General features: G+C 34.6%; 1 protein-coding gene across 5 annotated transcripts; it reads left to right on the top strand.

The window, feature by feature from the left end:
* The first annotated feature begins 288 nt into the window (after nt 1-288).
* On the top strand, nt 289-21,564 carry AASDH (aminoadipate-semialdehyde dehydrogenase). Of its 5 annotated transcripts, none has more exons than XM_037529443.2 (16): nt 295-325; nt 594-738; nt 2,579-2,844; nt 4,003-4,123; nt 7,719-8,038; nt 9,143-9,335; nt 10,734-10,975; nt 11,308-11,414; nt 11,886-12,058; nt 12,482-12,674; nt 13,326-13,441; nt 14,793-15,573; nt 17,619-17,782; nt 19,453-19,575; nt 20,057-20,188; nt 21,089-21,564. In XM_037529443.2, the coding sequence occupies exons 3-16, from the start codon at nt 2,615-2,617 to the stop codon at nt 21,476-21,478; spliced, it is 3,285 nt and encodes a 1,094-aa protein (XP_037385340.1). In that variant the 5' UTR covers nt 295-325; nt 594-738; nt 2,579-2,614; the 3' UTR covers nt 21,479-21,564. The 5 variants fall into 5 exon arrangements, with proteins under 5 accessions (XP_054544250.1, XP_037385340.1, XP_037385339.1 ...); XM_037529442.1 differs by having other exon boundaries at nt 295-492; XM_054688275.1 differs by lacking the exon at nt 594-738 and having other exon boundaries at nt 289-329; nt 2,583-2,844.
* The last annotated feature ends 128 nt before the right edge of the window (nt 21,565-21,692 follow it).

Here is a 21,692-nt window from a genome sequence, read left to right as displayed (position 1 = left end):
ACGCCAGTATTTCAAGTTCACATCAACCCTAACGTAATCTATATCCCCACGCTGTGAACGAGAAGACCCAGGCTCAGAATTATAAAGTATCCTGCCCAGAATTTCCTGACAGGTACAAAAGGGCAAGGCATCAAGCCCATCATTTCCAAAGTGCTCTCAAATTCTTACCCAAATTAGCGAGATCAGAACTAGCATCTGCGCCAAAGACAGGGAAAACGCAACTCGCCAGGTCTCAGGTTGGCGCCTGAGCTTCCGGGGCGGCCCTGGTCGCTCGTGTGACGTCATCAGCACGGCGCCGCGGAGGCTTCTCGGAGGACTCAGCGCGGTAGGTCCCGACGGCTAAACGATTAGGGGCCGGCAGCTACTTTCGACTCGGGCTGTTGAGAAAAGGTCGCGATGGGTTGGGTTTCTCTCCTGCAACCCTCCAGACCACTTGAGTGAGTCGTAGCAGGAGGCCGTGTCCGGCGGGGCTCTGAAGCTGATTGCGCGCAGGTTTGATCGATTTCATACACCCCGCCTGACCTCGGGCTGGAGTCGGTGGTGTCTGGAGGGTTGGTCTGTTGCCCAGACTGACCTGTGTGATCTCTGCACAGTCTCCTGCCACCTTCTGTTCTTTCATTGGGATGGAAATAAGACCGCCCGGCCTACCCGCTACCTTGGTTTTGGAGGAGCCACTGGAAGAATTGTTTTGGAAGTGCTTGCTCTAGCGTGCATTGTTATTAAACGTATTTGCATAATGTAAGTTATGCCGGTGTATACTGAAAATAAAGTCTTTGATCATTTACCCGTCTGTAAAATAGTCAATAATCTAGGGAGAATCCCCAAAGCGATAAAATTTGTTGACTCTTAAGACCTAATAATCAGCAGTTTTCTACATTTGTAAATAAAGTAGACAGTGCTTAAACTGAATGATTCTATTTCATGAAATCTCTTGCCAGATTTTGTTTATTTTCCCTTATAAGTTCCTAGAAATGTTTTAGTCATCCACTAACTACGATATTCTCTCTTTTGGAGACAATGTACGATTCAAGTAGTGAAAGTGAAAACTTTAGACAAGAATACATTTTATCTTAATTCTGTCAGTTACTTGGGAAACTGGCATTAAAAGTAGAAAACCAATAGTAAAGATAGGTGTAGTGATTATTATAATTTGTCATAAAAATTTCAAGAATTCACTGTATAATCTTGCCTCTTTGTCAGATAATTTTGGTATAACATATTGTCTTCCACTGCATGTGTCTTTGCATTTAAAAACTGGATTTCTTGCACATGGACATTTTTGTTAAAATACCTTCGTATAATACATCCTGTAGATTAGTCAATTCATTATTCATGATGGGGAAAGGGTACTCTTCTGCACTCATCATATCCTGCAAAACAATTTTGGTGTATGCTCTGCAAAGTGTATTTGTGTATATAAAAAAAGCTTAACATTTTTATCTTGTGTATCAGAAAAAAAGAGCTAGTATTTGAAGTGCTTACTAAAAAGAAACACTGTGACGACTAGAGTTCTTATATTTTTAAACTCACAAAATCATAGCATTTCCAAGCCTTATGTGTCTCAGCAGTTACTGTTTTATTTTGCTTCTTTTAGGAATGCTTTTCTTTTCTCAGGGGATGAAAGTTAATTTTATTTGGAATCAGGGAAACCAGTTCAAATAAGTATGAACAATTTTTTAGAAACTTGTGTAATTAACATAGGCTACTTGATAAATCTTATTTGCTTTGAAATCTGGAAAATAGCATTTCCAAAGGGTGGAAAATCATCTTTGCCTTTAAGGAAAGACTAGTTTGGGTTTTTGCTATCAGTGATCTCTGAAATTTCTTCCATAAAATATTATCTCAGAACTTTTTTTTTACCATCTGCATTAAAAAGCCAAGAGAACACTGTATTGATACAATGCTTTATAGAGTTGTAATACTATATTTGGAGTTTAAATTTAAATTAATTTAATGACTTAAAAAATCAAGTAAACTAGAATATAAAGAAGTTACATGTTAACAATTATATAAGTGACTTTACTAGGACTTCTGTAAAGTATTATAATAAAGTTATTAGCAGTTTATATTTAGTGGGCTAAAATTTGATGTAGGTAGAGTTTTCCTTTTTTCTATCAAATTTGATTTTGTTTTCATCAAAGTTTAGTTCTTAAAAGCAAACTTATTTCCATTGGTCTTTTCAAAGTTATCATACAGGATTTTAGCCACTTAATCAATCTGATTAAGAACAAAAAATGAAAAAATTATACACGTGCTAGTTTAAATTTAGTTTTATTGGTTAATTTCATATAAATATATATTGCATATGTATTTTTTTCATTATGGTCACTTGAGGCATAATTCTCGTTTTACCTGTTTTATCCCAATCTGTATATAACACTTCCAACTTTTTTCCAGCTCTGATTCAGTATTAGTTTAATGTATTAGATTAATTTTCAACCTCAAGCTCTGCAAATATATCATGGATAGTTCATAAATAAAGAAGTTATTTAGTATGTATCTTTGATGTAATTTGATTTTGAAGGAGTATACTGAAGTTTCTTTCTCTCTCTGTCCCCCTAACATCCCTGTATTATAGGTAGAGTTCTTTGATATTTAGGTAAACTTCAGTGAAATGACTCTTCAGGAATTGGTGCACCAGGCTGCCTCCATTTACTCTAATAGAACGGCTGTATGTTTTGACAACTGTAACAACCAGGCTCCAGTTTACTACACCTACAAGACTGTGGTGAATATAGCTTCAGAATTATCAGATTTTCTACTATTACACTGTGATTTTCAAGGAATTCGGGAAATTGGTCTCTACTGCCATCCTGGAATAAACTTACCCTCTTGGATTTTAGGGTAATACTTTGTGGAACTAAAAATTTGGCATTACTCTAAACTAATTGACAATTCTTTAATATACAGAATGTATTAATTATTAATTATTATTATTAATTACATACTTTATATTTATAATTTTTATAATTTTTTATAATTTATAATTTTTATATTTATAATTTTATATTTATAATTATATATAATTATTAATTAATCTGAACTAATTGAGGAAGACTGGATTTTCACTAATAGTAGAACATGTAAATATCTCTAAAACAAAAGGCCATCTTTTGTCTGCTAAAGGAAAATAGTTATAATTTCTGTTTTTAGATCAAAGAAAACAAGTATTTCAGAAATAATATGCCTATGGTTTCCCCTTTGAGACTGAAGTTTTAGGTGCTTAAGTATTCAATAAATGAATAAATGAAACCTTTGAATAAAGTCTATAAAATTGAGATACGAATAGAGGAAGATGCTAGTCAAAAAATATTTGCAAAATGTTCAATTATTTAAGTTCTAGAATATTATCCTCACATAGTGATTTCTGTGTTAGGGTTCTGTGGAAAATAAGAGCTGCTAAAGAATTAGAGAAATTTATATTCATCCCATAATATGTGTGTTAGATTCATTATATGTGTTGTGAATATGTTATGTCCTTCAGGAGGATGGTATGGCTCTTCAGGAGGATTTTGTGGCACAATGTGGAATAGAGTTATGGGTGGGTCTCTTCCCCTCCTAGTGTGTCTTCAGTTTGAGTGATCCAAAGGCATAGGAGATAAATGTGACATTAACAGTGTTAAGAGTCAGGTTCCTTCTATGCTCACTTAATCCTTACACCAACCCAATTAGGCTATATCATTAAGGTCTCATTTTACAGATAAAGAAACAGAGGACCATCCAGTTGCCTGTGGCCTCTGAGCTAAAAATATCTGGATCTGGGATTTAAAAAGTTTATGTGGGGTGTCTTACCATTGTGGATTAGGCAAAACCTTTCTGTTCTGGAGCCCCGAGATACTGTCTTAAGATCAAAACAAAATAAACATAACCAAAGGTGTGTCAACAAAAGCATTTGCAATTTTTGATAAAGCCAATAGTGAAATACATAAGAAAATAAAAGTGCTTCAAGTTAGATTATAGTCAACAGATACTGTATGCTGACTTTGTACTTTGTTTCTTTAGAATCCTCCAAGTCCCTGCTGCTTATGCTCCTATTGATCCAGATTCACCACCAGCATTATCAACTCATTTTATGAAAAAATGTAACTTAGAGTATATCCTTGTTGAAAAACAGCAAATTCATGTAAGTACTTAAATTGTGTGTGTGTTACATTTATCTTTCAACTGAAAGGTAAATTTCTAAATTTACTAATGCAGCAGAGTTTCTCATTTTCTAAATTTACTAATTCAGCAGGATTTCTTAGTCTCAGCACTGTAGGCATCATGAGCTGGGTAATCGTTTGTTCTGAGGAGTGTTCTGTATATATAGGATGTTTAGCAGCATCCTTGGTCTCCATCCACAAGATGCCTATAGCACCCTCCATGCCCACCAGTTGTGACAACCACTTTTTTTTTGTGGCACAATGTGGGATAAAGCTTGTGCTCCAGACCTTGCCAAGTGTGGCCTGGAGGCACTGTCCGTTCACAGAGTTTGAGAAGCTATGCTATTTGGCATGAACCTATAGCCATTATAATAAGGTATTGTGTATTGTTTTAAATGTCCTTACTCTTTCCAAAGTTGTCCCTATACTAGGGAAGTTTTATAATAATTGAAGTTTTTCTCTTTGTTATCTATGGCAATTTACAGTGGTCAGTAATAATAAAGAATTAGATTTAAAGATTAGATTCAAGCTTAGATTTTGAAACAAGATTGGCACTTAGGACACTTAGACCAGAGCTTTTTTCGGTTTTCTGGAAAACTAAATTTATTTATTTACTTTTTTTACTTATAAGTGTCTACCAACTAAAGATCTAGCTGAGAAATGCTTTAGGAGCAAGAATTGATATTACATGTTCAGTACGATGCAGCCCATTCTTTATTACTATTTTTTTCTTATTTGTAAAATATTGTTTTACCAAAAAGAAAGGAAAAACATTGTAGAAAGTATATTCAGTTTAGCTTGTTTTTACCCATTTCCTGTCTGAACCAATTTATATTTGAGGGTAACTTAAATGTGTTGCACCTTTGTGTTTATATGTATATGCAACTTTATCTGTTTTTTATAGCAATTCTAAGTATTAAGAGCTTAAGAAGACTTCCTAGGGAATCATGGAAATTAGAGTAAGGCCTCCAGAAAGAGACAAAGTATTCACTTGGTTAATAAATGTTTTCTAAATAAACATTTTAGTTCCTGGCCAGAGTTTTCTATTCTCTTTAAATTGATTATTCCTTTGTTGTTGATGTAAGCAAAGCTAAAATGGGGATGTGACATTCATTTATTTTAACAACCTTCCTGAAAGTTTTATGAAAGAGGAGGTCAAGTGTTAAAATTGTCAATATCAAGGTTTTCTTTATAACTGTAGGAAGGAGTTGATCATATAGCAGTATTCCATAGAAAATAGCTGGCTTCCTGGTCTATCACTTTGATGATGGTATCAGTTTCTTCTCTCACTTAACTTCGGAATATTTATCGAGCATCTGCAGTAGAGCCAGCACCCACAAGGGCAGTGATTCTCAGCTGCGGGTGATTTGCCTCACAGGAAACATTCAGTCATGCATAGAGATATATTTTATTGTCATAAAGGCATTGGGGTACACTGGCAATAAGTGGTTTAAGGCCAGGGATGTTGCTAAAAATCTACAAGACACAATACTGCTCCCTCCAAAGACTTGGTCCAGTATGTCAGTACTGTAGAAATTGAGAAATCCTGGTGAGATTAGTTGTATGGTAAGACATTTATATGTGAGGGCCTCCCCGGTGGCGCAGCGGTTGAGCGCTGGGTTGCGAAGCTGCCCGCGGCCTCTGCGGCGCCGGTTCGATTCCCGGCTGCTCCCCGGCCACCGGAGGAGGGTCCCACATGGTGCCCACATGGTGCACAGACCTCTCCTGCCGCCCGCTGCTCCCCTCAGCAGTGTACTTCGGTCCTTCTGCCTGCTCTGCTCTCCTCTCTGGCTCTGGTGAATTCTCTCACCCTCCCGCGCTTCTGACTGTACCCAGTGCATGTATAAAACAAAACAAACAAATAAATAAATAAATAAAACATGCCTCTATTTAAAAAAAAAAAAAAAAAAAAAAAGACATTTATATGTGAAAGAAGCCTAGAACATGATACTTGCCCTCCAACTGCTCATAATGTAGCCACAGAAAAATGATTAGTACTCTGGAACTTATAAGGTTTACATCGTGTGGCCCTCCCTGATAGCACAAGGGGTTAAGACACAACCTATGAAGCTATCCGCAGCCACTGCAGCATGAGTTCATTCCCGGCCAGGGAGCTACCCACATGGCGCAGCAGACCTCTCCTGTCTTGCCCGCTGCTCCTCTAAGCAGTGTATTTCAGTCAGTCTGCCTATTCTGTTCTCCACGCTGTCTCTGATGAATCCACTCATGCCCCCACACCTCTGGCCTGTACCCCAGTTCTTGTATGCATAAATAAATAAATCTTTTAAAAAAAGAATATGTTGGTCCTTAATTTTTTGATATTACAAGCCACATCACACCTTACCCCTAATACACACACAACAAATAGAAAACATCATAAGCACACACACACACACACACACACACACACATGCACATTTTATATAACGTGTTATATGTATAATATGTAATGTATTTTAATAAATTTTGATTGAAGTAACACTGATTTATAACAATACATGTTTCAGGTGTACAGCATTATAATTCAACATATGTATATCCTACATCATCGTCACCACTTAAAAGTCTAGTTTCTATCCATCATCATACAATTGACACCCTTGACTCAATTCATCCACCCCATTTATTGATTTCTTTAATGTAAAAAACTTGTTTTGTTTCATTAAGCTGCTTTTTGTGAACCTAAAAAGGTATATTCAAAGGATTCTCACTTTTAGCATGTACAAACTGAATTTTACATCTTTTCTTCCAAATGTATGTATTAATCTATCTCCATGCACTCAAATCTGAGCCAGAAATTCAGGCTCATACTATACCCAGAAAATTTTATATTTGTTCATTTCTTTGCTTACAGACCCTTTGGTCCAGTTCTGTCCAGTTCTGTCATAAAAGTCTAATTCACACCCGTACAGCATATTTGAATTGTTACAGAGGTTTATTAAATAAATGACTCTTATCAATCTGTCCGTGACACAGTATAGTCTAGTTAATGGAATTTCATCACTTACAGGTTAAGGTAACTCAACCCCTTAGTAATGAGTCATGAAGTTATTAAGGATTAGCAGCTCATCTATCCATAACACAACTCACTTACCTCTCCCCTAATTCTGCAACTTGCAATGCTTAGTAGCTTAATGGTCTCTGTTAACACCAGCTTTGTCAGGTTAGATACTCTATATTGGCTATTTTCCTCAAGTACCTCTCTCTTCCTTATTTGGAAAATACCTACTTATAATACAAATATTACTTATGAACAGTCAATTTCTGATTTTTCAGGTAGAGTTAAGTTCAGCCTCTTTTGTTCCTGTTAACATTTCAAGAATATTTCGTTATCACATTAACCACATTGACTGCTGTTATGTGTTTTTATACATCTCTATTTTGAAAGTGAGTTTGAAAATAAGGCTAGTGTTTTTGTGTTGGGAGCTTCTTATTTATCTTTTTATTCCTGAATATATAGCAAGTACACACACAAAAAAGCCATTTTGAATTAGTAAATGGAGATGTCATATTTCTGTATAAAAAAGAATGTCTTTTAACATTAATATTATAAACTTTTTTCCTCATCTAACATAGAAATTCAAATCTTCCTATGGAACATTACTGATATGTGATATGTTTACAGTGGAACATAATGATCTAGTACTCTTCAGACTTAACTGGAGAAATGATGAGGTGAGCTTGATGTTAACTGACAGAAAAGAAAAATATGAAAAAGAAAAAATAGCAACCAGCACAAGTTCTGAAAAGAGCAATGAAGAAAAGTCAGAAGAACACCTAGATGTGAGGCAAAAGAATTGCTTGGCTTATGTTCTGCATACATCAGGCACCACGGGGGTACCTAAGATTGTCAGAGTCCCTCATGCATGTATAGTGCCAAACATCCAGCATTTTCGGTGAGTTCTGACATTAGAAACCTTCAAAACTTGTGTTTTAAGAGAAAAAAAGAAATACAAAAAAACTCTTCTTTATAACTCTTGTTCCTAAACCAATAGTGCTATGTCATTGTTTCAGCTATATTTGAACTTGTTTTTTGTGGGCTAGGGCTTCACCTCTTTGACCCAGACCTGGAGCCAAGTAAATGATATGATTTGAAGCTTTGCATCTTAATTATTAATAGAAAGGAGAAAGCATATTCCTGGAAAAGGCACCAGATATGAAAGAAAGAACTTGGCTTGCTAAGTTCTTGCTAAGGGGAGAGCTCAGGAAACCAAGGGAGGCAGGAGCCATGTGATCTGAGGCAGCAGAAGCCGGGTATGCCCTGTTGAAGTTTCCACTTAATCGAATAGATGACAAAGTCTTTAAAAAGATGTGCATTTCTTCTGTAATTCACTTGCAGTTCACCTCTCTAACATTTTGGAGTTTGGTTTGCTGTTATGGCTTGAGATGAGAAATTTTTATAAAGATTCTTAACTTGAGAAAAAAGAAGGAAATAGAGGAGGAAGGAACCAGTACTACTACTCCCAGAAGGGAGTAGTCTTAGGAAATCAAAGGAAGAAATAGGTGTAAATTTTTTACAAATATAAAAAAATAACTATTTTTGAAAGTAAAGACTTCCTCTATCCTCTTAGGTTCAGTATCTGGGAACCTGGGAATTAAACTGACAAAGTATAGATTAAGAGGAGAAAAAAAATTTGTTCATAAACATATGAGAGCCTACAAAAGAAGTAGCTAGCTCATTAAAGGGAAGGCACACTTTTTCCTTCTCTTAGTGTCCATTTGGATGGACCTGAGAATTAGATTGACATAAGACAGATTAACAGGAGAAAGCATACAAATTTATTTAATACGTGTTTTCCTTCATAAGGAATGAAGATGCAAATCAATTGTCAATCCTTACTTTTATAAAGAAGAGTTCTAAAATAATAGTACCATTTTGGTTAATCTAAGGGAGAAGAATAAAATCTGGCTAACATCAAAAATTTAATGTATATAATAATTTTTTCCAGTACATGTTTACCAAATATTAGACACTTCTGTGTTCTTTCTGTTTTGCCTAGGGAACTTTTTGAGATCACTCAAGAAGATATTTTGTTTCTGGCATCACCTCTGACCTTTGATCCTTCTGTTGTGGAAATGTTTGTTGCTCTATCAAGTGGTGCCTCTTTACTTATTGTACCAACTTCTGTCAAAGTGCTCCCATCAAAATTAGCTGCTGTTCTCTTTTCCCATCACCAAGTGACTATTTTGCAGGTATATTTTAAGATCAAATGAAATGTTTTGTCTTTCCTTATTCATCATTTTCAGTGTTTTAAAGAATATTTTATATTCCAGTGGTTCTTTTCAGTGGACTAATTAATGATAGTCTAATTTGGATTATCATGGGCTGAATCCTGATGAATAACACTCATCAATAAAATGTCCTGTGGTCTAAATGTATGTCCCAAATTCATGTTAAAATCTTAATGCTCAATAGGTTGGTATTAGAAAGTGGGACCTTTTTAAAGGTCATGAGAGTAGAGCTCTTTTGAGTGAATTTGATGCCCTGGTGAAAGAGACGCTGTACATCTCTTTTGCCCCTTCCACTTTGTGAAGCCATAGAAAGAAGTTGGCAGTCTGTGACCTAAAAAATAACCAGATCCCAAACATGCTGGCACTCTGATCTTGGACTTCTAGCCTCCAACAACTGTGAGAAATAAATTTGTTGTATTATTTATAACTTACCCTATCTATGGTATTTTGTTTTAGCAGCCTGGATAGACTAAGAAAATAAGAAATGAAAGGAGTATAATCATGCAAGGAGTATAATTACAAAGTATTTATGTTGAGTAAAAGGAGCCAGGTCAGCAGCAGCTCTCCTGCCTGCCTGTGGCTATGCAGGCATGTCTTCTAACAAACCTGTCCTTTTTAGGGGTTAGCTCTTTCTGCCTGCTTGTGTCTGTGCAAGCATCTTTTACTTCCCTTTTTATAATAAACCTGCCATTTTAAATATTTTTTTAAAAAGCCATGGCAAAAAAGAATACATGGTATATGATTTCGTTTTTATAAAATTATAGGAAATGTCAACTGAACATTAGTGGCAGAAAGTAGATCAGTGATTGTCTGCAGAAGGGGTTCAGTTGGAGGAAAGAACTGTGATTGGACATAGGTAACTTCAGGGATGAAGGATGTTTACATTATAGTAATAGTTTCACTGGAGGGTACGTATTTCATAAATATATATGTTTATATTTTACAGTTTATTGTATGTCAGTTATACTTAAATAAAGCTGTTTTTAAAAATATTCATGCATAAATAAATAAATCTTTAAAAAAATAAAAAAATAATCTTCATGTTGTTTGGCTTAGGCACATTTTTAATCCTTTTATATACTTTTTCTAGAGATCCTGGGGAAAAGATATGAATTGATTACAGATTTTTCTCCTTTTTATCTTTAGTCTAAATTACATAATAAAGTATAACATTTTTGCATAAAGAGCTTAGATACATTAAAGAGATAATGCTGCCTTAGTAATTTTCCACATATAATTTGACATTTGACAAGACTTAATTTCCCTGTGGGCTCCCAAAGTTAAGTTTTAAAGTAATCATTATGGTGTTTGCCTTTTTAAAAATGTAAGGGAAAGTAATTATTTTTAATGTATCTACAGGCAACACCTACGTTGCTTAGAAGATTTGGAGCTCAGCTTATAAAGTCTACTGTTTTATCAACCAATACTTCTCTTCGAGTATTAGCCCTTGGTGGTGAAGCATTTCCATCATTGACTGTTCTCAAAAGCTGGAGAGGAGAAGACAATAAAACTCAAATATTTAATGTTTATGGTATCACAGAAGTATCAAGTTGGGCAACTTTTTATAGGATTCCAGAGAAGATTCTTAACTCTTCTTTGAAGTAAGGGTTTCACTTACTAAGTAGGGTAGAGCAAACGTGTATTTTACCAGTATCTTAACACTAATGGTGTTTTTGATAAGTACCAGGGTAATAATTTTAGAAACACTATTTTATCTAGAATTTCAAGTTGGGAATTCACAACCTTTCTTATTGTAATTGGTGTTACAGACTCTGCTAGAAGGTTTTGTGACTAGACAGGAATGAATAATATATATGATAACCTTTATAACAACACAGACTTTATTTGTTACAATGTGATTTAAATACATTGGAAAATACTCTATTCAAATGTAAATTTTTTAATCTGGTTTGGATTATTGTGTTTTTCATAGATGTGAAATGCCTGTACAACTGGGATTTCCACTGCTTGGAACATTAGTTGAAGTCAGAGATACTAATGGTTTCACAATTCAAGAAGGCAATGGCCAAGTATATTTAGGTGGTTTTATATTTGTTGATTGGGATTTTTATTTTCAAGAAAAAAATCTGATATGTTAATTATATTCTTTCCCCAATTTTTCTTATGTCCAGTATTCTTTCATGTGATATTTTTAACTTCATCTACATAGTTATGAAACATTTAGTAAGTTACCATAATTATTTCAGATATTAATGTTTAGTACTCTAGGAGAAGTTATAAAAGTAACTTGGAAACTATAACTTGTGCCTTTATATACAAACAAAATTCTATTTAATCATAGTATAAGAATTTTTTAATCACAAATATATTCTTAGAAATAATTTATCTCTTTGCTCTCTAATCAGGTGACATTTAGAAGTGTCTTCCTCTTCATATAAATATTCAAAACTTGAAACTTAGTAATTTAACTTTTGGAGATGTTCTTAATTTGGTGGATTTTAATATGTTTTCCATGTAGTTTCATTACATTGGTGTCTATATCTCATGAAGGTGGCAAAAACAGAGTATGTTTTCTTGATGATGAAATGACAGTACCACTTGGCACAATGCGAGCCACAGGAGACTTTGTGACAGTGAAAGATGGAAAGATGTTTTTCTTGGGACGAAAGGACAGTCAGATCAAACGCCATGGCAAACGTCTTAGCCTTGAACTTGTACAACAGGTAGAACTACTTAAATATTAAATTTCTATTAATATACATAAGAGGCAGCCACCACCAATTTTCTGTGCCAGGTTTCTATTTAAATCTAGATTTGTTTAATTAATGATAAATTACATTAAAAGGTATGGATAATTCAATGTATCCCTTAATTTTCACATAAAAGAGAGTTTTTTAAATAAGTGACACAATGGATTTTGGTAACTTTGAAAATAAATTGGTTTTTTTGCTTGAGAAGCTATTCTTTTTGAAAGACACTAAGAGCTTTGAGTGCTGGTAATAATAACTGTAGCAAACAATTTTTTTTGCAAATCTCTAGCATAGTCCTTAATTTAATTTGAGTGTATTTTCGAACATAAGTTTCAGCATTTAGGAAGTTTGCTTTTAAACGTCCTCACTGGTAATTTGGGATAATCTCTCTTATAGGCTGCTGAAGGACTTCAGCAAGTGGAGTCTTGTGCGCTTATATGGTATAATCAGGAAAAATTAGTTCTGTTTATGGTGTCCAGAAATGATTTAGTAAAGGATTACATCTTTAAAGAACTACAGGAGCGTCTTCCAAGTCATGCAATCCCAGATGAGCTTGTGTTGATTGAGTCTCTTCCATTTACATCTCATGGTAAAATGATTTGAAGCAGATATGTTTCAGAGCTAAATGATACTCATTGTACTCGTAACTAGTTTAAAAGACACTTGCGTCCTTATTACTATTAGTAATACTAGTGTTTATTGTGGTGGACCCTCTGTTAAATGCATTGTATAATTAGTTCATTTTATCTCCAGAAAGCCTTGTAAGTACATGGTGTTGTATTCCTATTTACAGATGTGGAAGTAAGGCTTAAAGAAGTTTAGTAATTTTCCAGATCTTCTACTTGATTAGTAGTCAAGTAAAAATTATGTCTAGCACTATTTGACTTCAAAGCATACGCTTTTAATCACCATATTATATTGTATCCCCCGTTTCATCTTTATTTAATATTTAGTTAAATAAATATTTAGTTACTGCAATTAAAATGCAGTAATTGCTCAGTTAATAGTATCATTTCTGTAGCTCTTTAAGTGAGATAAACATAAGTTCCTCCTTTCCTCTTATCTGTTACCCACCATACTCTTGGTCACACGGGACTACTTTCTTTAAAACTGCTTACCTATGACAAACTATTCTATAGGATTTCTAATATCTACAATGAAAAATATGTATATGCTTATGACTAATGAAGATATAAAAAGTTTAAACTAAAATTTTAAAATTATTTCTTTTTATATTAAGGCAAAGTTGATGTTTCTGAGTTAAACAAGATTTATTTAAACTCCATAAAGTTGAAGTCTGAGAGAAAGCTCAATGGAAAAGATGAACTATGGGAAAAATTACAACATTTGTGGAAGGTATAACTCTTAAGATAAAGATAACAACAAAGTGATATTTAATAACTTTGGGGAATTATAAGGATGTTACTGCTTACAAGATGTTAAATAATATAGCTTCATTTATTCATTTTGTGTTAAAACAAGAGTTAGGTTCTCTGCTGTAAGCAGAGGTTATACTCTCCATAAGAAATTTATTGCTAGTGAGGTAGTCATGAAAGGCATGAGCAGACAAAGCCTATTTTGGCCCAACTTTTCCCTAAAAGAGGGGAGTATTGTAACACTCTTTTATTAAGGTAGATTTTTTGTGTTTTGGAAGTATAGGATCTCCCCGATTAGTTGTTATTGCTACACCACACCCACCACCAAACACCCACTGTCCACCAGCATAGTCCATTACACCCCTGCTCCACTTTCTTGCCCCACCCCATCCCCCTCTGATAGCCTCAGTTCTACCATCAGATTTCTAGGATTTGTTTAAAGTTTGGCTTTATCTGATACTTTGTTTTGTTTCTCTGAATTTCACATATAAGTGATACCATCCAGTATTTGTTTTTCTCCTTCTGACTTATTTTGCTTACTATAATCCCCTCCAGCTTCACCCATGTTGTCACAGACAGCAAGAGTAGCTGAGTAGTATTCCATTGTGTATGCAACAATAGTTATCAGAGCTGGAAAACAGCCAAATCTTGCTATACTACAGTCTGCGGCTACATTATTATTGCATAAGAATTTTTAGTAACATGTATTTCCACATAAGGGAATTATATAAATTATATATATATATATATATACACACACACACACATATACACACATGTACATACATATATAAAAATAATTTTTTATAATTTATTGTGAAATATTTATTTTTACTACAACTATAGGTCAATTCAATTTTTCTTAGATTAAATGTCAAGTTCTCTCAAGGGTACTAAAAAGAGGGTGTAATTGTATAGTCTTTTCTGAAAATAAAGGCTTGATAAAAGCCTTGTCCTCCTCATTTTTGGATTCTTAGAATATAATTTTAATTTATGCAAAGAAATGAAGAGAAATATTATTTCTATATTATAGAAATATCACTTATTAGTAAATGAGATGTTTTTGTAATTCCATTCCTTATTTTATGGGTAAGAAAACTTCTTAAAGGGAAGTCTGTTTTGCAATTTTAGAGTAAGTTTGTGATAGTCTCCTTTACAATAAATAAAATAATCCTATTTTTTAAAAATAATCCTATTTTAATTGTCAGAAACATTGGTGTGTATTATGTTCATATTATTGTTGTAGGTATTATTCTCTATATTACCTATAAATGTTGAATTCTTTTTGTCATAGGTCTTTAGTTCACCAGATTTTCCCCTTCTCTCTGTAGTCTATTCTGAATCTCTCAGAAGATCATTTGAAGTTTCCTGATGAGTCTTTCTTCTTAAAAAGTGGTGGAGATTCTTTGAAGTCCGTACGGCTCCTTAATGAGATTGAAGAACTTGTTGGCACATCAGTACCTGGGCTTCTGGAAATTATTCTTAGCAGTTCCATTTTAGAAATTTATAATCACATTGTTCAAACAGTGTTTCCAGATAAAGACCTGATAGTTAGCAAAAATTATGCTATTAAAAGAAAATTCTGTGACATCAATCAAGAGGAAACCAGTAGAAAATCTTCACATCAGAAATCAGTTATGCCTTTAAATTGTGATAAGATAAATGCTTTTTGTTCAGTAAATAGAGGGAGTCAGATACTATCCCTGAATACTACTAGCTTTTTAGAACATTGCCCTTCAGCCTATTCTGATGTAATTTTACAGACTAACATTCAAAATGTGAAAAGTTTAAAATCTTCAGCTCTTTTTGGGAAGACAAAGGACCCATCCTGTGTTGCAGAAATTTCTGAAAAGGGAATACCTGTGAAAGGAAATGAGAAAATGGAGTTACGTGTGAGGTGGATGTCCAACACAGGCAAATGTGTAGATGCTTCACCTCTGATTATAATACCAGCTGCTGCTAAGTCATCTGCAACTGTGTACATTGGCTCCCATTCTCATCGAATGACGGCAGTCGACCTTTACTCTGGGACGGTGAAATGGGAACAGATTTTGGGAGATCGAATTGAATCCTCAGCATGTGTATCTAAGTGTGGAAATTTTATCATAGTGGGTAAGTTTCTGAATTTGAGGTTTATAGCATTTAATTGCTGTATGATAAAATGGTATTTTAGCCATTCAAATAATTATGGGTGGCATTTCATTGTGGTTTTAATTTGCATTTCCCTAGTTGATGAAATACTGAGTATCTTTATGAACTTATTTGCCTTGTAAATTAAGATGTGTTTGTTCAGACCTTTTGCCCATTTTTTTAAGGTTTGTCTTCTTACTGAGTTTTTGGAATTCTTTATGTACTCTGGGTTAAAGTTCTTTTTATCAGATATGTGTTTTATGGGTTTTCTCCCAGTATGTGTCATGTTTTTCATTCTCTTAACTATATAATTTTCTTTTGAAGAGAAGTTCTTAATCTTTTTTAAAAAAGATTTTTATTTTTTTTTTATTTATACAAGAACTGGGTTACAGGCCAGAGGTGTGGGGGGCTGAGAGGATTCACCAGAGACAGAGTGGGGCATAGAACAGGCAGACTGAATGAAATACACTGCTTAGGGGAGCAGTGGGTGAGTCAGGAGAGGTGTGCTGTGCCATGTGGGTCACCTCCCTGGCTGGGGATCGAACTTGTGCTTCAGTGGCTTCATAGGTTGCATCTTAATCCCTTGCGCCACCAAGGAAGCCCAAAAGTTTTTAATTTCAATTCCAGTTTATCACTTTTATAATTGGCCATGCTTTTGCTGTCATATCTGGGAAATCTTTGCCTAAACCATGGTCACAAAGATTTTCTTCTATGTTTTCTTTAGAATTGAGCTGATCCGAAAGAAATTTTTCATTACCCATTTGAATCTTGACATCTTCAATATGTAGGACATTTCTCTTAGCTGTGATTAAGAAGACTACTCTCATATTACTGAGTGATAACTGCCAGAAAAAAAGTACAAAGTATTCTAGAATTGGACCTCAATTAAGCAACAATGGTTATAGCCATAGGCAGAGCCATCCAGAGTGGTGGACCAATACCCCCAAATTCCACTTCCTCTAATTTACCTGCACTCTAGGGAACTTGAGTCATCATTATTGTAAATTTTCACCACCCCTACTTCCACCTACATTATTTGATAACACCAAGGTCAGGAATTCCTGTCCTATCGTCTTATCTGTAGCAGCAACTTAGGAAAGGCAGTGTGGTATAGTTTCTAGCACAGGCTCTGGAAGTTGACTCCTTAAGAGCTGATCCTGGGTCTGCCACAGAATACCTGTGTAGTTGTGCCATAGGAATTTAGTCTCTTTATGGTTGTGCTTCACTTTTGTTATCTATAAATTGTGGATATAACACTTTACTGAGAGGACTGCATGAGTTAACATGTAGAATAGCATGCTTCACAAAGTAAAAGCTTGATAAATGTTGGCTGTTGTTAATGTTAACATTTCTAGACCACCTTTCTATGCACTGGGCATTTATCCACATTGTATTATCACAATAACCACTGAAATAGATGTGTCCACATTCTGCAGAAGAAGAATATGAGGCTCAGCAACGCTAGGTAATTTGAAGAGATGTAATTGAAGTCTGTCAGAGCCTCTCCACTATAGTGTGCTTGTTTGCTCAATAGTGAAGCACATGGTACTTTAAAAAAAAAAAGAGTGCAGTATTGGGTGTGGAGAGCCAATTGTCATAGGAAACAGGGTGTGGCTAGAAAGGCAGCAGCCCCCTCACTCATCAGGCACACGTTTGCAAGTTTGTGGGGAATCTGGCGCTAAACCATTTGGAGACAACTTGCTTCTGGATTAGGGTTTGTTCCTACAGAGCAGCTCCCTCACTGCAATCTATTGAAAGTCAGCCCTCCACACAAGAATTTGAATAAAAATGGAAATGTTTTTATTTTTTACCGCAAGTACTTAACTTGTGTAAAGTCCTGAAGAGGTATTTTATGTAAATGATTACTGTTTGGGTTTTGCTTTACATTGCTGAAATTTAAATCTGATCTAAACATACAGCCAAGTATACTTAAGGAGCATCAGATACACATTATCATGATACAGGCTAGAGAATTATTTTCCAGTGACATAGCCAAATCTCATCTTTTATATTTTGTTTCCCTACAGGCTGTTATAATGGGCTAGTTTATGTTCTGAAAAGTAATAGTGGAGAAATATATTGGATGTTTACTACTGAGAATGCTGTCAAAAGCTCAGCAACCATGGATCCAACCACTGGACTCCTGTATGTCGGTTCTCATGACCAGCATGCATATGCTCTGGATATTTATGTAAGGACTCACATCATCACTCTCATGTCACAACCATAAAGGAACATGAAAGAGTTACTTGACAGCTTATGAAAGAGTTGACTAGGAGAGCAACTGTTTCCCAAGTTTAGCATTGTGGAAAAAAAAGATTGACTAGCAATCTTAATATCTTAAGACATTTTTAACTCCCTAGAACTTGGAATGAGCTTAACAATAGAAAAGAATCACAGAGGAAAGTATTAGTAAGACCTGATTCATAAAAATGAAAAAAATTTCAAAATTATAAAATTAAAAAAAGTTGGGGGAAAATTTAAACATATAACAGTTAAAACTCACAGATATAAGGCCTCCCCGATGGCACAGTGGGTTGAGCACAACACTGGGAAGCTGTTCGCAGCCTCTGCAGTGCGGGTTCGATTCCTGGCCGGCCATGGAGAAACCCACATGGCAAGGCAGACCTCTCCTGTCTCACCCACTGCTCCCCTCAGCAGTGTATTTCGTTCCGTCTGCCTGTTCTGCTCCCCACTCTGTCTCTGGTGAATCCGCTCACCCTCCCGCGCCTCTGGCCTGTACCCCAGCTCTTGTATAAAAAAATAAATAAATCTTTAAAAAAAAAACTTTATAAAAAAAAAAACCACAGGTATAAATGAAAATAGAGAGCAAAGCAAATTAAGAATATAAAGACCCTCATAGAAAAGTAAACAAGGAATAATAAATACACAGGACCTAAAAAAAAAACCACGACTAGTAAGTGTATTTAATTTTTTTATACCTTTAATAATTAAAGGAATGAAAATGAAAAACTATGAGTAGAGAAACAAAGGGTTTCAGAAAGATAACATTAAATGCTGTTGAGAGTGGTGGGAGATTATAATGAATGAGGAAAGCAACTTGGCCAAAGGCAGCAATTTCATAGCCTTTAATTCAGTTAAATTCTTAGAATCTGTCTTAGCAAAATAGTCAAAAGAATGAACAAATATATGCACCAAGATGTTTGTTTACAAGTTGTTTATAATAACCAAGAAATCAGTTTCAAAAAATTTTCAGTGATAAATTATTTCATGTTCATATGGAATTTTGTGCATTAAAGTTATATTTTAAAGGTTTTATAAAATGAGCTAAATTAGATACCAAGTATATTCAGAATGATCACAACTCTATTAAACTGTGTGTATGTACCAAAAGGATCAAAAGGGAAAATGCTAAAACGTTAACAGTGGCTATCTCTAGATGGTAGCCTTTGTCTTCCTTTTACTAAATTGATTCTCTCTCTTTTTTTAAAGATTTATTTAATTTATTTATGCATACAAGAACTGGGATGTAGGTCAGAGGTGCGGGGAGTGAGAGGATTCACCAGAGACAAAGTGGGGAGCAGAACAGGTGGATCTACTGAAATACACTGCCGAGGGGAGCAGTGGGCAAGACAAGAGAGGTCTGCTGTGCCATGTGGGTGAGCTTTCCAGCGGGGATTGAACTCATGCTGCAATGGCTGCAGATAGCTTGATTGTGCTGAGACTTAACCCCTTGTGCCACCAGGGAGGCCCCTAAATTGATTCTCTATGAGCATGAATTTTATACTTAATATAAAAGCTTCCATTAACCAGGCATAACATCATGAGGGTATCATGGTATGTGTGGATATAACCGTCAGCAAAAAAAATGGTTAAAATGCTTTTTTTTTTTATTTGCAGGAAAAGAAGTGTGTTTGGAAGTTAAAATGTGAAGGAACTATATTTTCTTCTCCTTGTTTGAGCCTGAATCCTCATCATTTGTATTTTGCTACTCTAGGAGGACTTTTACTGGCTGTAAATCCTGTAAATAAAATAATATTTACTGATTTTATTACCAACTTTCTTTAATTTTTTTATTTTGCTTTGAATTCTTAAAGTTTTCAATTAGATATCACTCATCCAGAACTCATTAAGGATGATTAGCAGGAAGTCTAGAAAGATGTAAAAATCTAAATTCTTATGTATGTCTTTCATGCTGTAACTTTGGCAGAATTTTCTCAATCACATTAAGAACTTGGTATCCTAAGGATAGATCCTTATGTGGTAGTTATTTCTTTCCTTGTTTTACTACAAGTGTGTAGCCTAGCGCTCATAAATAGCACTGATTCATTTTATAGCTGTTGTATGTATGTGTACTAGCTTCATTTGTAATGTCAGCAAGACACTATAGCATTTTCTGGTGTTTATAGCTTTGCCTTTGGGGGACTTAGCAATTTTCTTTATAAAAGGTAATTGATTAGTGGAATGATTTCAATGCCATCAATTGTTTTTTGCTGGTTAACAGGCCACTGGGAATAGAATTTGGAAACATTGCTGTGGAAAACCACTCTTCTCTTCTCCACGGTGTTGCCTGGAATATATTTGCATTGGCTGTGTAGATGGAAATTTACTCTGCTTTACTCACTTTGGAGAACAGGTAAAAATTTTTAGTTCTAATTTACGTATTTTTCTCAAAGTGACAATCAGGTAAATTTCTTTGTGTTAAAAGCTAGTTCTATTATATTTGTCAAGCCCTGGGTTTCTTACTTTTTGAATGAGTTTAAAAGGTTCTGCTCTAATATTGTTATATTTTTGCCACCCTCCTCCCCTAATGAAAAAAAAAAAAAAACTTTACAGGTTTTTAGCCAAATTTTATTAAAACTTCTATTGGGGTTATGAGAATTTAAAGAAGCCCCTGCTTTTTATATGAAAACTTTTTCTTCTTTGTTTGCTTTTTATTATGCTGCTGTTACTGTGTATTTGTAAACACTGCCTTTAGACTCAGGTCTTTACTTCAAAATATTTGTTGACAGGTTTGTCTATAATAACTTTGAAATAAGCAAATAGTATGTATCCACAGAGCAGACATAACAGCGCAAGAGTTTTTTGTGTAAAACTTTAATATAAATTAATGTACATAAACTATTCCTTTCTGCCCAATTACTTTCTTCTTGTTATGTTAGGAGAGTAGAAAGAAATACAGTTTTTAATAAGGTACCTTGAAAACTCAGTACAGTTTTATCTTTGAACTTGGTGTCTCTGAATATACTAGTAATAACTTCCTTAAAAGGCTTTCTTGAAAGTAAAATTAATTTTACTTTATGATATTTTACATAGCAATAACTCATGTAATAAGAATGTTCCAATTTATTGTGTTCCAGATTTAACTATTGGAACAGTAGTCTAATTTAAGGTGGTCGTTTTTGGATAAAGCCATTATTTTTTCTATTTGTAGCTGCCATTCAATAGCCTACATCTCTTACATTTTATCAAGAATTTGATAAAACCTTAATAAAGAATTCAATGAATCAATTATTTTTGCCTCATCATCCTTCAGGTTTGGCAGTTCTCTACCAGTGAACCAATCTTTTCATCTCCATGTATCTCAGCATCAGAGCAAGAAATATTTTTTGGTTCCCATGACTGCTTTATATACTGTTGTAGTATGAAAGGTGACCTCCAATGGAAATTTGAAACAACTTCAAGGGTGTATGCAACGCCATTTGCTTTCCGTAACCACAGTTCTAGCAACGAAATGTTGCTGGCAGCAGCATCTACTGACGGAAAACTATGGATCCTGGAATCTAAGCGTGGACAATTGAAAAGTGTACATGAACTTCCGGGAGAAGTCTTTTCTTCTCCTGTGGTCTGGGAATCAATGCTTATTATTGGATGTAGAAATAATTATATCTACTGTCTGGATTTATTGAGCAGCAATGAAAAATAATCAAATGTAGTCCTTAATTCCTGTGACACTTGAAAATACTTTACCAGTATAAAACATTTTTACATTAAAGATTCTATTTTGCTTAAAAAGCTAGTTTATTATACTTTTTGGAGAACTGCCATATTTTACTTCTTGTAGTAACAGCAAATTCTTTTACAAGGAATTATAGAACAAAACACCAAATTTAGTGGCAACTTCCTTTAATGAGACTATA

The sequence above is a fragment of the Talpa occidentalis genome, unplaced genomic scaffold (assembly GCF_014898055.3).
Source record: "Talpa occidentalis isolate TD23 unplaced genomic scaffold, MPIMG_talOcc4v2.1 talOcc4.6, whole genome shotgun sequence".
Lineage (NCBI taxonomy): Eukaryota > Metazoa > Chordata > Mammalia > Eulipotyphla > Talpidae > Talpa > Talpa occidentalis.
Note: the sequence above shows the minus strand (reverse complement) of the source record. Positions and strands in the feature narration are given on the sequence as shown.